Raw genomic sequence first — 17,306 nt, 5'->3', positions numbered from 1 at the left:
GAATTCCCCTGTAGGTAACCGACTGCTTTTCTATTGCTGCTCTTAAGATTCTCTCTTTATCTTTAACCTTTGGCATTTTACGAGTGGGCCTCTTTGCATACATCTTGTTTGGGACTTTCTGTGCTTCCTGAACTTGTATGTCTACTTTCTTCACCAAATTAGGAAAGTTTTCTTTCATTATTTTTTCAAATAGATTTCTAATTTCTTGCTTTTTCCCTTCTCCTTCTGGCACCCCTATTATGCAAATGTTGGGCTTCTTGAAGTTGTCCCAGAGGCTCTTTACACTATCCTCATTTCATTTTAGATTCTTTTTTCTTCTTGTTTTTCTAATTGTTTTTTTTTTTTGCTTCCTTATATTCCACATCATTGATTTCATCCTTGGCTTCATCCACTCTACTGTTGTTTCCCTGTGAATTGTTCTCTATTTTAATTAGTGTATCCTTTATTTCTGACTGGATCTTTTTTATGCTGTTGAGGCCCTCACTAATTTCTTTGAGCATCCTTATAACCAGTGTTCTGAACTCTGCATCTGACAGATTGCTCATCTCCATTTCATTTAGCACTTTTTCTGGAGTTTTTATTCATTCTTTCATTTGGGCCATATTTCTTTGCCTCCTCATTTTGTCAGCCTCCCTGAATATATTTGTTTCTACGTATTATGTAGTTCTGCTTTGACTCTTTGTTTTGGTAGTGTGGCCTAAGGTAGTAGGTTTCTTGTAGAGTGGAGGGGCACAGCCTCCCCTCTCACCCAAGATGGTTACTTGAGGTACGCCCTTTGTGTGGCTGAGTACACCCTCCTCTGGTAGTTGAGTCATGGTTACTGTTGGCAGATCAATGGGAGGGGTTTACCCAGGCCAGTCAGCTGCAAGGATTGGTTGTGACCACTTACCACCAGCCTCTGCCCTCAATGGAGGATCAGCTGTTTAGGGGGGCAGGGTGGTGATGCTTTGATGTGGTTGGTGGCTGTCCACTGGGTGCGCTCACCCTGAGGTATCCCAGGTGGTGCAGGTCCACACCAGCCCCCACCCATATTTTGCCCGAGGCCACCCTGCCTGAGTTATGAAGGAATCTGAGATGGCTGCTACTTATGCTGAGCTTGGAGATTCCCAGGGGAAGCCAAGCTGTAAATCAAGACTGGCTTCTGCTTGTGCTGGGCCTGGGGCTCACTGGGGCCAGCTGCTGCTTGTTTGAGAGGATTTAGGAAGTTTTGAGGCATGAGCTAAGACCAGCCATTCATACAGAGAAGCAGCTTGGGTGGGTCTGAAAGTTGGGTATGGCAGACTCTGGGGATCTTCAAGGCATGTCAAACAGTGTTAGCTATGTTGATGGAGTCTCCGACATGGCACCAGCCGGCCAGCTCTGTGTGGGGAGGGCCCAGAAAAGGGACAATGGCTTCTGCTTGCCTTGATGCCAGACACTTCAGTTTTTTCCCATATGCCACTGGTGCCCCTCAAGCCACCATCTAGTGCCAGAGTCCAGAGGGAGTGAGTCTGAGTATGAGTAGGTGAATCTGTGTGTGCCTTCTCTAAGAGGAATTGCTTAGAGCTCCAGAAGTTTTTTCCACCTACTCAATCCCTGCTGGTTTTTGCAGCCAGAAGTTGTGAGGATGTATGTTCCTGGCACTGAAACCCTGGGCTAGGGAGCCTGGTGTGGGACTGGGACTCCTTGCTCCTGAGATATCCCTCCCAATTTTTTATCCCCCATACATGCATGAGGAACCAGCCTATTCCATGTCTATGTCTCTCCTACCAGTCTGGATGAATGAGGTTCCTTTGATTCCATAGTTGTCAGACTTCCATTCAACTTGATTTCTGATGTTTCTGAGTGATGGTCATTCTATATTTTAGTTGTAATTTTGGGGTGGTTATGCGAGGAGGTGAGCCTAGTCTACTGTAGCATTATTTACCATGGCCAAGATATAGAAGCCAGCCAAGTCTTATCAATAGATGATTAAATAAAGGAGATGTGGTACATATATTCAATGGAATATTACTCAGTCATAATAAGACTGACATCTTACCATTTGAACAACATGGATGGACTAGAGGGAATTACACTAAGGAAAATAAGTCAGATAGAGAAAAACAAATACCATATGATTTTGCTTATATGTGAAATCTGAAGAACAAAATAAATAAACAGAATAGAAACAGACTCATAGATACTGATAACAAACTGAGTGTTGCCAGATGAGAAGAGATTTGGGGAACTGGGTGAAATAAGTGAAGGAAGGCCCTGGTTGGGTAGCTTAGCTGGTTAGAGTGTCGTCCTGACACACCAAGGTTGAGGTTTCCTTTCCCAATCAGAGCACATACAGGAATCGACCAATGGGTGAATAAATAAGTGAAACAACAAATTGGTGTTTCTCTCTCTCTCAAATCAATAAGTGAAACTTTCTCTAAAAAGCTGAAGGAATGGAGATGTACAAGTTGGTAGTTATATAATAGTCACAGGAATGGAAAATACAGCACAGGGACCACAGCCACTAATATTGTAATAACTATGTATGATGCCAGTGTTTCAGCAGATAAGTGTTAACAGTGGGAAATTGTAACCTACTCCGCCATGCTTCTTACATTTTTTCTGTAAGTGCAGACTCTGGCTAATAGTAGCTGTTTTTGTAAGTGCAGACTCTGACTAATATGTAGCTTGCAGATGAACAGCACGTTTATGTAAGAATCCTGTGAACTAACTTCAAAAGATACAGACTGTGGCCTTCAGGCATCCCAATTTCAGGAGATTTGCTGACCTTTAACTATGGAGTCAGGAGGATATGAAGACCTGATGACACGGAGCCAGAATGACTAAACCCCGATGACGCACACCGGACCATTACTTGCCTTATCGGAATGGACTCTGCTAGTCTGCATGTAGACAACTTTTCAATCCCCTTCCTTGGTTTTTTTTTTTTGTTGTTGTTCTGTTCCCCTCTCTCTCATTATAAAAACCTCTGCCTCCACTGAACGGTAGAGATGGGATTTGATTCCCCCATCTTTCCAGGAGATGGGCTTTGTGACATGAATCCTCCACCCCCAGTGGCCGGCATCTGAATGAACCACTTTCCTTTACATCAGCACCTGCCTCTAGAATATTGGCTTTTGTCTCAGCAGGCAGCCAGACTGCTGTCAGTCACGCCAGATAGGTATTAGAATTATAGGGGTATCACTTTGCAAACTATACAATTGTCTGACCACTATGCTGCACACCTGAAACTAGTATAAAATAATGAGTGTTAACTCTAATGGAGAAAAAGGTGCTTGTAAGCTGAATTGTGTCCCATAAAAAGATATGTTGAAAACCTAATTCCTAGCACCTATGAAAGTGACCTTATTTCAAATAGATTCTTTCAAATATAAACACGTTAAGATTAAGTCACATGGAATAAGCGTGGACCCTAATCCAGTATGACTGGCATCCTGTAAGAAGAGGGACGTTGGGACACAGACACAGAGGGAGGTTGCCATGTGACGACAGAGATGGAGATGGGGGGGATACAGCTGTAAGCCAAGAACAGAGGGCCAACTCCAGGAACTAGAAGAGGGAAGGAAAAATTTCTCTCCTAAAGATTTCATAGAGAACATGGCCCTGCCAACCCCTTGATTTTGACCTCCAGATCTGTGAGACAATAACATTTTGTTGCCTTAGTTTTCCAAGTAAGAGATATTTTTATGGCAGCCTTAGGAAACAAATTTAGCACCCTTTCTTCTTATGATGGGTGCCACCCCACTTCCAACTCAGTGCAGGGAATCCCCATTCACTCCCACCCCCGGCTGGGTGTCTGATGTATGGCACAACCTGCAAACTGCCCTGCCTCTATCTACTCTAGGTTTGTTGCTCTCATTTCATTTGTTCAGCACTCACTGTGCACCAACCATCATGATCACCAAGACATGGTCAAATGCAAAAACAGCAAGGCGTGCTTCCTGCCCTCTATGTTGGCATTTAGTAACAGGAGACAGATGATAATAAACAAACCATATATTGGTGTTGTAAAACAATGGTTTGCCTAATGTGAAGGTCTGTTAGGTAGCAGTCAGGAATGAGTGGCCAGAGGGGAAATAAAGCAGGGCCCTACCCAGTACAATCTCATAAAGAACTTAAAACAGGAGGCTAGAAACAAAAGAGAGACATGTCTCACCCACTGATTCAGCAGCTCTGGCGTTCCCAACATCACAAGCAAAACTATGATAGCACAGGAGGAGGGAAGCCCTTGAAATTCTGTGTGTATTGTGTCCACTAGCTGGGAAAGAAAGTCCTTGTAACTGTCCCAAGGTCTGGAAGGGAGAGGAGGAGAGGGAACCTGGAAACTGATTAAAGCATATCACTCCTGAGCCACAACAGTCAGGACACTCAGATTAGCTGGGTTCCCACTTGCAGCTTTGAGCTCAAGTGTATAGAACTAACTTACAAACAATTTTATTTCATCTATACTTCGGGCATTCAGACTAGCCGGGTGCCTGCCTGTAGTTTTGTGCTCAAGTGTATTTCATAAATAAACTTGCTATCTTGTTTTCCACTATATGTGCTGTCTCTCTCCTGAATTCTTCCCTTGTAAGCAAGGTTAGGACCCAGGAGGGGGACTTCTGCTAACAGGTTCACATAATGTGATCACATGATGTGATTCTTGAGATGTGGTATTGGTTAGGAAAAGATTTTGTGGAAGAGGTAGGCAGAAAAATGGTGAAAATAGCTAACATTTATTGAGTACCCTGCCAGGCACTGTGAAAAGCTCATGGTGTAGGTGACTAAGGCTTAGAGAAGTCAAGTAAGTCTAACAAAGCCAACAGCTACTAAGTGCCAAACACTGGAGTTGAGCTGTGACTTGGCGGTGGGAGTCTCGAGGCCAGTGGGCTGAACTCCAATGACAGGAAGGAGAGCACACTAAGGGTGATGGGAAACTGGGCTGGGCTCTGGGTGTGGGATGCTCTGCTGAGAAGCTTACACCTTCTAATAATGAGGGTCTGGTGACAATGAGTAGGAAGAATGGCACGATAAAAACTGTTTTAAGAAGAGCCTCTTGAGAACACGAGAAGGTGTTAGATAGAAGATGAGAGGCAAGACCTCTGACCTCTGAAGAGTGCTTCCAGAGGAAGTTCATGAGAGGGGAGAAGGATGGAGGCTGGAGGCATGGAGTAAGAGAAGAAGCTAAAAAATAGCTTAGAAGAAAAACAGAAGAGGCTAGGAAGTCTGAGTGGCATCCTGAAAGGTGGGGAGAGAGGAAGAAGGTGCAGGAGATTCTAGCATCTCCAGCCTGTGACTGGGCAATAACCTCTGGTGGCAGCAGGCAGTTCAAGATACAGAGCTCATTGAATACACAGATGAGATAGGATGAGTTTTCAGAGCCAGAGGGATGAGCTGGAGCAAAGGACCACAGGGGTGGAACTCGGAAGGAATGATCAGCAAAAGACTGGAGAGAAGCCCACCTCAAAGAGGTTGTGCCCGGAGTCCCAAAGCACATTAGGGTCTGCATAGATGGAAGGTGAATAGGGGTGGCACAGGGCTCAAGTCTGACCCCAGCAGGGTTCTCACGGTCTGGTCTGGAGCTTCTAAAACAGCTGCAATGACCTGCTTTAACTTCCTCTGGCCTGCTGGGTCGTCTCCTCTACCAGTTTGAGGGCTTCTCCCTAACCCAGCCCTCTGTTTTTTTTTAATTTTTAATTTTTATTTTTTTATTTTTTTAAAATATATTTTATTGATTATACCATTACAGTTGTTCTATTCCCCCCCTTCAATCCCCTCCACCCACACCCTCCCTCCCCCACCATTCTCCCCCCCTTAGTTTATAACCACGTGTCTCAAGTTCTTTGGATTCTATATTTCCCCCACTATTCTCGCCCTCCCCCCTATCTATTTTCTGCCTACCATCTATGCTATTTTCTGTGCCTTCTCCCCTCTTCTCCCCCTCCCACCCCCCTGTTTCTAACCCTCCATGTGTTCTTCATTTCTATGGTTCCACTCCTGATCTAGCTGTCTTCTTGGTTTGCTTTTGTTTTAGGTGTGGTTGTTAATAACTGTGTGTTTGCTGTCCTTTCACTGTTCATCTTTTTCATCTTCTTTTTCTTATATAAGTCCCTTTAGCATTTCATATAATAAGGGCTTGGTGATGATGAACTCCTTGAACTTGACCTTATCTGAGAAGCACTTTATCTGTCCTTCCATTCTAAATGAAAGTTTTGCTGGATAAAGCAATCTTGGCTGTAGGTCTTTGGATTTCATGACTTGGAATACTTCTTTCCAGCCCCTTCTTGCCTGTAAGGTCTCTTTTGAGAAATCCGCTGACAGTCTGATGGGTACTCCTTTGTAGGTGACTGTCCCCTTATCCCTTGCTGCTTCTAGGATTCTCTCCTTCATTTTGGTCTTGGCTAATGTAATTATGATGTGCCTTGGTGTGTTCCTTCTTGGGTCCAACTTCTTTGGCACTCTCTGAGCTTCCTGGATTTCCTGGAAGTCTATTTCCTTTGCCAGACTGGGGAAGTTCTCCTTTATTATTTGTTCAAATACGTTTTCCACTCGTGGCTGTTTCTTTCCCCCTTCTGGTACCCCTATAATTCGGATGTTGGAACGTTTAAAGATGTCCTGGAGGTTCCTAAGCCTCTCCTCATTTTTTTGAATTCTCATTTCTTCATTCCTTTCTGGTGGGATGTTTTGTTCTTCCTTCTGGTCCATTCCATTGATTTGTGTCCCCGTTTCCTTTCCATCACTATTGGTTTCCTGTGCATCTCCCTTCATTTCAATCAGTCCAGCCCTCACACGTTCCTCTAATTTGTAACTTTGTTCCTCTAATTTGTGACTATAATCAACCAGTTCTGTGAGCATCCTGATAAATAGTGTCCTGAATTGTGCTTCTGAGAGGCTGGCAATTTCTTGGTCGCTTAGAGTTATTGGCTCTGGGACTTTGAGTTCTTCTTGTGCCATCTTTCGGGTTGTTCGTGCCTGTTCCATAGCAGGATCAGAGCCCTAAAGTGTTCACTAGAACAGGGCAACTCAGTCGCTGGGTTGTGACGTTGTAGGTGGGGGCGGGGTCAAAGAGGGACAATGGCTCTCACTGGTCTTGCAGGGCAACTAAGTCGCTGGGTTGTGACGCTGTATGTGGGTGTGGGGTCAAAGAGGGACTCTGGCGTCCCGTCTGCCGCCTGCCGCCCTGGCCCTCACCAGTGCTGAAGGGCAACTAAGTCGCTGGGTTGTGACACTGTATGTGGGGGCGGGGTCAAAGAGGGACTATGGCGTCATGTCCGCAGCCTGCCGCCACGGCCCTCACCGGTGCCGCAGTTGCTGCCGTCACCGGGCCCACGCGTTTCATCCCACTGCACTCGAGTGTGCCACCGCCGTCAGCCCTCGCCCCCTGGGGCCTGTGTGGTCCGTCTCACTGTGCACGAATATGTGCCCGCGGTCTGCCCTGCACCCCAGCTGGTTCCCGTCTGCCTGCGCGCCTGGGTCGGGGGCCCTGTCCTGCCCGACCCTGCTCGCTGCTGGCTCCGCCCCTCTTACCGTCCCCGTTGAACGGTTAGATGTAGTCGGACTTCCATATAATTCAATTTTCTGTCCTTTGGTTGTGTCTTTGTCTCTCCAAATCTTTGTTGTATTCAAACTTGGTTGTGGGAGAAGGCACAGTGTTTCCACCTATGCCTCCATCTTGGCGGAAGTCCCCAGCCCTCTGTTGTGCTGGCCTTTCTCCTTGTTCTACAAAAAGGCTTCCAAATATTCCCTTTCAGCTGCACTGTGGGTGAATGGGTACCCACCCAGCAGAGAAATTAAGGGTAGAGAGCGGTGGGAAGCCGATGATTGACAGTTTTCCTCAACCTAAACACAAAGACATTTGTACAGCTGTCCCATGAACTTGCGTGCATATTATTCATTTCCCAAGATGTATATTTGTTTGGTGAAAATTCAAGCTGTGTCTTATGATTTGTGCACTTGTCTGTGTTGTATTTCAATAAAAGGTTAAAAAACCCCAACCTAGCCCTGGCTGGTGTAGCTCAGTGGATTGAGCACAGGCCTGTGAACCCATGATCCTGGTTCGATTCCCAGTCAGGGCACATGCCTGGGTTGCAGGCCAGTTACCGGTTCCCGGCGGGGGAAGCACGAGAGGCAACCATACAATGATATTTCTCTCTCTCTCTCCCTCCCTCCCTTCCCCTCTAAGATATATAAATAAAATATTTTAAAAAACACACAAAAAAACCCCAAAACAAACAAACAAAAAAACCCAACCTAACTCTGAGGTAGGGAGCCCTGTGTTACCAGGGGGAAACTGAAAATTGACAGGCTAAGGTCAGGGCCAGTAGCTGAGATTCAAAGCCAGGTCTGTGGGACCCAGAGACAGGTGCCTTTCCCGCTCTGACACCCCCTGCACCCTTCTTCCTGATGACCCCCTCAGGTGCTAAGACGGACATGGACAACTTTAGGTCTTCAGACCCAGGTTTTATGACAAGCCTCCCCTGGAAATATGTGCCTTTCAACTCTGCCCTATTTCTGTTCCCAGCAAATGTCCATTGTCAAAGCACCAGGGCAGCCATGTGGCACATATCTTAGTCAGGACCTAGGACCTGGAAGCAGGAACTGGAAGGAACGGCCCTCTGATCCTGAGGCCTGGGCTTGAGCTCATCCTGTTTTGAGTCTCGATTTCTGCAGGGGCTCCGGGGTTAGTCAGGGTCTGAGCCTGACCCCTCAGCCAAGCTCAGAACAAAGGCCAAGCTGGCAATCGAGTTTGGAGGATTTAGTTCCAATGTGAGATTTAGTTGGAACCCATATGATAGCAGCTGCTGGGAAACAGTTGGTTGAAGGCCATACTGAGTGTCTCACCTGGTATCTCAGTCTAGCAGGCTGTACCCATTGCCTGGACATTGTGGCCTGGAATCTGCACAGACTGGTGGGAGTACACGGACCAGACATGTCCTTGCACAGACGTGGACCTGGCACCTGAACTCCCGGCTCTTCTTCATATGAGGCTCCAGCCTCGTAGACCAAGTCCCACTCAAGAAAGGGGCTTGATGAAGGAATCTAGAACGCCAATGACCGGAGGAAAATGGGGATCAGAGGACCTGTGCCTCAGTGAGGCTAAGGTCACAGCATGACAGCAGATATCACCTGGGGAGGCTCTGGAAAGGGTGTGAGTCTTGGTAGGAACTTCTGACACCTAGGGCTTCTTCCTGGTCTGCGCTGGCAGTGGCTGGTCACAGAGGACAGGAAGGATGCCAAACTGGCATGATGAACAGGGAAGTGGCACTCGTCTTGCCCAAGGGGTCCTGGAGTAACACACTAGTCACTGTCTAGGGCTGTCATTTCTGTCTCTGCCACATAAGTCTTTCCACAACCCTCTGAAGTAACAACATATTCTACTTGCCACAGTCTGTTGCAGACCCCATCCCGCAGAGTCTGCCTGTTGTGGAATGCACAGGCGACAACAATCCTATGTGGAAAAAGGGAACAGGCACGACTACTCTCTCAAGGGGAGAGTGCCTATGGTGCCTTGGCCACTCCCTCAAGAGAGGAGTGCCCCGACCCTTGACTAGACTGCCTTTTATTGTTTTCCTGGGCTCTTACATCATAGAAAGATTTATTATCTGTCACATAGAATATTATTGTCTACATTTTAGATACAATCAAGGAAATGAAAATAACAGGCAGAGGGGAATGGCGATGAGCTCATTAGCTCTGTCCTTGGGAGAGTTCACACAGGCTTTGGAAGTTACCTGGAGAATAAACAATATACATTTGTTGCTTTAGACCAGGGTGAGGGAGTTTTAGCAAGAGCAAGCCATAACAGTCTGTAAGTATTTTCTAGGCCTGATTTCCATGGGAAAACTCGGTTTGAAGATCTGGGTCCTGCCCACCACTTCGCATCTGTAGGTTTTCCATACAGAGCTGAGTCACATTTGCCAGGCCAAGACAAACCGGTCCCCTACAACAGTCCATCCCCAGTACTCACATATGAATGCCAAGTTTCTCTCCCACGGAGATAGAAACCTGATCTTAATTTTTCTGTACCTTTCTAGTTTGTTTTGTGGTCTATCCCCCAACCCATATGTTTCCATAAAGAGGATAATGTCCCCTTTCAATTCTTCCTTTCTCCAAGAACAGACCTGGCATATTTCCTGAGAACCTCGCCCTACTATGTTCAAAGGTACTGGGAGCACTTTTTCCTTCTGATGATATCTCTGGCCCTTGGGTTCACCCCATTTCTTTTTTTTTTTTTAAGATTTTATTTATTTATTTATCTTTAGAGGGGAAGGAGAGAGGGAGAGAAACATCAATGTATGGTTGCCTTTTGCGTGTCCCCTGCTGGTACTTAGCCTGCAAGGAACCGGCCTGCAACCCAGGCATGTGCCTTGACTGGGAATCGAACCGCGATCGTCTGGTTCGCAGGCCCGCGCTCAATCCACTGAGCTACGCCAGCCAGGGCACCCCATTTCTTAACTGAGCCTCTTGGCTGCTTCTGTTCCTCTCCAGCTTCAGGCCAATTTCCCTCCTCACCATGATTTCATTGGTCTTGGATTTCAGACAGGGACCTTCCCCTCTTCCCTGCCCCTAAGTGCCACACGAAGGTCCCATTCCTCACCTACTACCCAGCCCAAGCCTGCCAGCCTAGAGCAGGGCACCCACTGCTCAGAGGGAAGCAACAAAGCAGGGGTCTTCTTGGCGAGAGGCTCAGCATGATCTAATCCCCACACCCTCACTCCTGGTGGCCAGTTTGGGTCTTTGCCCCTCAGGGAAAGAACCCAGAGAAGAACACACATGATGCCAACACTGAAGTTTGTGCTGAGGCACAGAGATGCAGTAAGTAGGTCTTCCATTCCATAGGTGACCAGACTCGACCACATGCCACATTTTTTAAACAAATGATTGAGAAGTGACGCTTGAGCCCCTCCCCCATGACAAGAATCAGTTTGGAGACAGAGAGGAGGGTTGGGGAGGACTTTGAGATTGCTTGAAGCCCTGCCCTCAGAGGGCAGGGATTACTTTAACAAGGTCTGTGACAAAAGGCTTCAAGACACAAAGAGTTTGGTATGTCCCAGTGTTTGGAGGATGTGTCCATCGGAGAAATCCAGTGACCGGATAGTGGCTTACTGGGGTTTCCAGCCAGGATGGAAGGGCTGCATCGAGGCTGGCCTGTGGTCTAAAGGTGTCAGGGCTGAGGCCGCGTGAGGCCGGCGCTGTTTTTTTTTTCTACCCCTCTTCCCACTTCACAAACTAGAAGAGTAAAGAACTGAAGATAACCTTATGTCCAGTGCATGAGCAGAAAACCAGGGACGGACAATAAGACAGAGAAAGTACAGAAGCTTCCGGAGGGGCGTTAAAGGAAATCTTCAAAGAATCCTTCCCTGACTGGTGTGGCTTAGTGGGTTGGGAGTCGTCCTGCAAACCTAAAGGTTTCTGGTTTGATTCTGAAGAGGGAACAGGCCTGGGTTGTGGGCCAGGTCCCTAGTTGGAGCTTGTGAAAGGCAATGGTCTCTTTCTTCCTTCCTTCCCCTCTCTCTAAAAATAAATAAAATCTTAAAAAAAAAAACTCCAAAAAACCAAACTTCAAAGAATCCATGAGAATACCAAGGAGAAAAAAGACTTTGAAGATCTGGAGGTCCAGAGAACACATTTTTTATGACAATTCAGTCAAGAACTTGTGTTCCCCCCCTTTCCCTCTTCTGCTCCGCACTTCAACCCCACGAGGATCGGTAACAGCAGCTAGCAAGTGAGGGGGTGGAATCGCATCCCTTTCTACTCTGCCTTCTCCAACGGCCACTTCTGGGCAAGCAGGCAGCCCACTTGCAATCAGCCCTTGCTAAAGAGGGGGTAATTCCCACCCCTAGGTGAAGATCCAAGTGTCAATTATGAACTAGTTATTTCTAGGTACTAAGTTAAAATGAATATAGAACTTATCACTTGAGAATGACCCAGGTAAATCATGAAACTGCCAAGATTCTCATCCAGGGACAAGAGAAAATTCTTCCACTGAATAAATTTTAGGAAAGTGGGAGAAGTTGCATTCCAATTCCATTTGAACAAGTTAATCTTGTTTAAATACAGACACAATGCCTGTATTTGTCAACAAATAGGACTGACAAAAGTCAGTGGTCCTTCTATGACTACAGAAGGACCCTCAGGCCATTTAATCTGCCGGTCTCATTTGACTGATGCAGTGCCTATAATGATGACGATGCCAGCAAACTCTCATTGACTCATTTTGCCAATCTCTTTTCTAAGCCCCTAAATCTGAATTCTTTAATCTTCACAATAGTCCTATGCTTATTAGTAAATGGTGACCTAATGCGGGGCTTGCAGTAGGGCTGACTGCTCATAAAACAAATCCGTGCTTTATCAGATCTCCCAGCTCCAAGGAAACTTCAAAGATGAGGAGGGGGTACAGAAGCAAGCTATGCACTTAACTATCTTTTCTACCACCGGGATCATTCCATTCTCTATACTATCAGGTACCCTGGACCAAGCTCAGCTTTTCTCATAGTATTCCACTATCCACACTATCTTTTCCACTTACCTAAATCCTGCTTATCCTTCAAAGCCTACTCCTCCCGTGGCTACCCTTCCCAACTTAGTCCAAATGGCTCTTAGCTAAGCAGAGGACTACAGTTACAGAGGGATAGGGGACTCAGCAAAGGGAAGAGACTTATGCAAGTTCACACAGCAGAATTAATTCTCACTGGAAGAAGAATTTAGGGTCCCAGTACCCAATCTAATGCAGCAATTCTGTAGCACGTTAGGATGGATGCTGATTATGCCTGGACATGCTAACTCCCAGAACCAGAATGTCAGCCCTGAAAGCATCTGACTCTACAAAGTAGTGGTGGAAGAGAACTAGCTTTTATTGGAGGACCAGACATGGCAGTAGATGGTGTGGGGGAGGGTCTCACTGCACTGGGATCGGGAGCGCAGGGGTAGGGCTGGGGCAGGAGCAGGGCCAGGGCTACACGACGGTGAGTGAGTAGAAGCAGGGACACCACAGCTTTCCTTGTGTTCCTCAGACAGTTGCTGCAGAGCCTTCGTGTAGAGCTTGTGGTAGTGGTCAACTCCCTCGTTGGTGGGGTGAAGGCACTGGGGCACCGGGGCGGGGCGGCCCACTGCAGGGAGAGGGGAGACAGGTGAGGCGAGGCCTCTGCCCACACAGCTGATGGCAGCTTTCTTCCCTGGAAATGAGGACTCTCCCACAGTGGTGATGGGCAGAGGGTAGGGCAGAAAGCCGCAGAAGTTAGCAGAGAAGAGACTGTGGCCCCAGAAGATGCAAGGAAAAATGCCTGTGAACTTCTTGAAGGTCATCTGGCACAGGTGCTGCCAGGAGTCTTGGGCAAAAACCTTATATGTGAAGACATCATTCTCCCCAAAGGAGTACACAGGCACCAGGGAGGCCCTGGGAAGGAGAGGCAACAGAGAAGAGTGGTGGTCAGGCCTGCAGCTCTTGGAACCCCAGAGAATAGCATATCCCTCTCCACACCTCACGATTCCACTTCCCAAGGCCTTTAAAGCAAATGACAACAGCTACAGAGAAAAATATGGAAGTGGCGACTCCCATTTCCTGAGAGATGATTGTGTGCTGAACCTTCCTGTATACATTTCTTCATCTGGTATTACAACCACATCACTGCAAAGCAGGGATTAACTCTGTTTCACAGGTAAAGGTACATGGCTAAGGTCTTGCTTTTCAAATAGTGTCAGAGAAGGATTCGAACCCCATGCTTCTGATCTGAAGAGTCTGCTATTTGTACCATACAAATGGCGGGCACTCTCTGGGAGTGAGGGGAAGCCTGGGAAATGGACGTAGTGCTTAGTACCGAGTAAACACTCAAGCACTGACACAAATGCCTTCTGGTTTAGGGCACAGTGTGAACTCTGGGAACACACAACCCGCCCCCCCCCCCCCCCAGGGAGCTGGATACGTAGGGATGGAGAGTACGCAACCCCAGACACACTGTGAAGTTCTGATCATTAAAAGCAGACTTGACTGGCTGGTGTGGCTCAGTGGATTGAGTATCAGCCTGCGAGAGTCAATCTCTCACACACTGATGTTTCTCTCCCCCTCTCTCTCCCTCCTTTCCTCTCTCTCTAAAAAACAAAATGAAACCTTAAAAAAGATAAAAATAATAAAAAAATTTTTTAAAGAGAGCAGCCTCAGACTGGGCACCAGCACCCCACTCACCCATGCCTCAGTGCCAGGTGCACAAAGCCTTTGCGATTCCGGAGAACAAGGCGATGCTCCCCTGGGATTGCATGCAGGGACCCCTGGGCACCCCCAACCATGATGGTCACGGCCTACCCAAGCTGGGGCAGTGACAGAATAAAGTCCAGGGCCTGGAGGTTCACAGAACACATTCTGCAGGTATGACGAGGTGGGGAGCAGCTACTACCCCCTCCTTGGCGCCCAAGCCCCTCACCTTATCCTTTAGAATCTGAAGGGTGAGCCCTGCATCCCATTCCTTCCAAACTCCCCTCTCCACTGTGCCCACATCTCTGTGCCCTGTGGTATCTGCTCCAGCAAGGCCCTCCTCTCCAAAGCTGTTCACTGATGCTGTCTGTGAACCTGGCCTGTGTTCAGGCTAGATCCCTGAGCTGAGCGGGTCGGGGCTACCCTGGCTGGAGGGCACCTCCTCCCACTCAGCTGGAAGCTCACCAAGGGATGAGAGGTAGTCACAATAGAAGGGGAGGTAGAAGAATAAGTTCAGCCTAAATGGTGAGGGCTGAAGCCCAGGAAACAGCTGGGAGAAACTGGTGCCCTCCTTGGCGAAATTACAGACGCTTCCGATGCACATGATCCCATGTGGGTGAGAGCCAAACACATAATTCCAGTCAGGGGGCAGCTCTACTGTTTTCGCCAGCTTTGGGGTGTTGGACAAAATGAGGGGAAGAAAGCATAGAAGTCAGGACACCCATTGAAAAGTGTCTCCCCCCAACCCTAACAGACTTCAGAGTTCAAGGTCCCAGGATGGGGTCAAGGGCAGGGGGCCCACTCTTGAACACCATTCCATCCCCTGCCCCATTGCCTTAGTTTTGGCAGCTGGGGCTCAGGCTCTGGCACAGGGAGTGGTGAATAGGTGGGAGAGGGGAGGGAAAGGGAGGAAGCAGAGAGTCCCTCTGGAGGGTAACCTTTTATCTTGGTAGGATGATAATCTCTTAGATGTTTCCAAACTGTCCAGTTCCTTACCCACTCAAACCACCTTCCACCTTGGGACAGAGAGACAGGGGTAGAAGAAGCCCAGAGACACAGAGCTGCCATTTCTCACTGCACCGATCCCCTTTCCAGAACTCACCTCGGTGGGGTGTGTCCCGGTCTAGGAAGAGCCATGCCAGGTAGAGAACAGAAAATGGCCAGAGGGATGTGAAGAGGAGGCAGAATAAAAGAAGGGCTTCGAAAAGACCTGGGTGAAAGAGGAGAAAGAAAAACCAGTTAGCTTTTGAAACCGTCATTTCATCCAGGTTCCTTTCCTCCACCTTCACATACCTTATCCTCTTGCTAACTCTCCTCCCCAGTCGACCTTCTCCCCTTCTCTTGGCCCTCGGGCATCCAGGTGAGTGGAACTCCAGCCTTTCTTCTCCCAGTCCTTTGGCCCCCTGCAGACCTCAGGCACTCATGCCTCTCCCACTCTTCGCACCTAGGAAGAGGAAAACTAGCATGTAATGGCAGGTGCTCGCTACTTCCAGCCAATGCTTCTGCTGGATTTTCATGGTGCAGAAGGGCTGCAGGAAAGTGGAGACTCCTATCCCGTTAGCTGCCCTCTGCCAGCAGGTCTCCAGCACCCAGAGGACAAATGAGGAAAATTCCCGCAGGTGTCTGGGAGGGCTCTGGTCCAGGGGCGGAGCCTTGGGGACCCCCCCACCCCCACCCCGCAGCCTGCGTGCGTGTGCAGGGGGAGTTGTGGATGAGGAGATCCTTTGACCCGGACGTCTCGAAGCTATTCTGAGATTGATCTTTGAGCTTCTAGAGTCTGTGAGCCTGGGCTGGCAGCAGGGCAGGGAGGTCTGTGCGAGGGAGGTGAGGCAACTAGACGTGCGGAACGGACTGGGAAGACGCTGGAGTGCTCGGGGACCGGGCCCCCGTCGCAGTCTGAGCTCGAGTGCAGCGGAACAGGCCCTTGACGCCTGCCGGGGATCTATTGGAAGGTCTCCCTGAATGTCAAGGCCAACCGGAGCCTCGGCCAGGAGGGGAAGGAGCGGGTAGGAGATGGGGATGGGCGTGCGCGCGCATACCTCCCCCGTTGTGCACAAACACACAAACACCCATTGTCTGCTCCCACCTTTAATTCCAGTACCCCCTTCCCCAGTCACGGGGGCGTCCAGAAAGAAGTGGGAGGTGGCGGCGCGCCTCGGTGAGCACGAGGTGCCGGTCGGCGGGGACCCCGTAGCGTCCCTTGTGCTCTTCGAACAGCCGCGTGAGTCTCTCCACGTACAGCGCCTGCAGCGCGGCCACCTGCGCCCGGCTGGGCCGCGGGCTCCGCTGCACCAGGATTGGGGCCCCTACTATGAGCGGATCGGGGAGACAGCGGTCGCTGGGACTGCCTCTCCCCTTCCCTCCCGCCCGCAGCGACCATAGGGAACAGAGGTCACGGCCCCCGCGGTTGTCAAAGGCCAGCCACCGCGGCCGGGCCTGCTTGGCCTACACGCCTCGGGCAGCCAGGATTACCGGCCCCAACCAGCGGCCGCCGGGGCCGGAAGCGTGCAAGAGCTGAATGGCCAAGGAGTGGGCAGGCCCTGGCTCACCTACGGTGTAGACCGGCCTGTGGAAGGGCTGGGGGAGGCCCAGGCGGCCTTGGAACAGCAGTTCCACCCCACTTACGTCTCCTTTGCTGACTGGCCCTCTAGGCTCTGCTGAGCCCCAGCGAGGAAGCGTTAACCACTACAAGAGCTCTGGGAAAGAGCAGGGTGGTGGCATCGGAGTGGTGTTTGGACTGTGTGGCTGTCAGGACCTTCCCCTCTCTGGGGGAGGGCGGGGAGGGGGAGGCATGTTTCCAGAGTGCTGTGTGCTGTGAATGGCAGGGCTCCCAATGCGAGTGAGAGCCACTTGAAAACCCCTTAGTCAGCCTAGGACTGGGTGCGGAGACCCTCCAGAGGGAAGGATTTTGTGGGTAAATCTTAGGATCAGTGAGCCCCTCCAGAGGGCCCACTGCACAGCCGGCACGCCCTCCAAGTGGGCCGGAGCGTCTTCACTATCACCATGACCCTACGCAGCAATGACCAGAGGCCTTTGGCAGCTGGCACCTTCTCCAGGTCAGAGAATGTCACCCTTCCTTCCTTCCTTCCTTCCTTCCTTCCTTCCTTCCTTCCTTCCTTCCTTCCTTCCTTCCTTCATTTCTGTCTGAAAATTCCAG

At 49.2% G+C, this 17,306-nt stretch overlaps 1 protein-coding gene across 1 annotated transcript; it reads right to left on the bottom strand.

Moving 5' to 3' along the window:
• Window positions 1-12,748: 12,748 nt before the first annotated feature.
• On the bottom strand, window positions 12,749-16,455 carry MOGAT3 (monoacylglycerol O-acyltransferase 3). Its single transcript, XM_037054858.1, is given in 7 exon segments — window positions 12,749-13,070; window positions 13,155-13,357; window positions 14,144-14,317; window positions 14,599-14,824; window positions 15,100-15,165; window positions 15,252-15,359; window positions 15,594-16,455. Coding segments are annotated over 7 exon segments (1,113 nt in total). The 5' UTR covers window positions 15,667-16,455; the 3' UTR covers window positions 12,749-12,807.
• Between the last annotated feature and the right edge of the window lie 851 nt (window positions 16,456-17,306).

The sequence above is a fragment of the Sturnira hondurensis genome, unplaced genomic scaffold, assembly GCF_014824575.4.
Source record: "Sturnira hondurensis isolate 20B ecotype Veracruz unplaced genomic scaffold, ASM1482457v3 Scaffold0008380, whole genome shotgun sequence".
NCBI classification, from domain to species: Eukaryota; Metazoa; Chordata; class Mammalia; order Chiroptera; family Phyllostomidae; genus Sturnira; species Sturnira hondurensis.
Note: the sequence above shows the minus strand (reverse complement) of the source record. Positions and strands in the feature narration are given on the sequence as shown.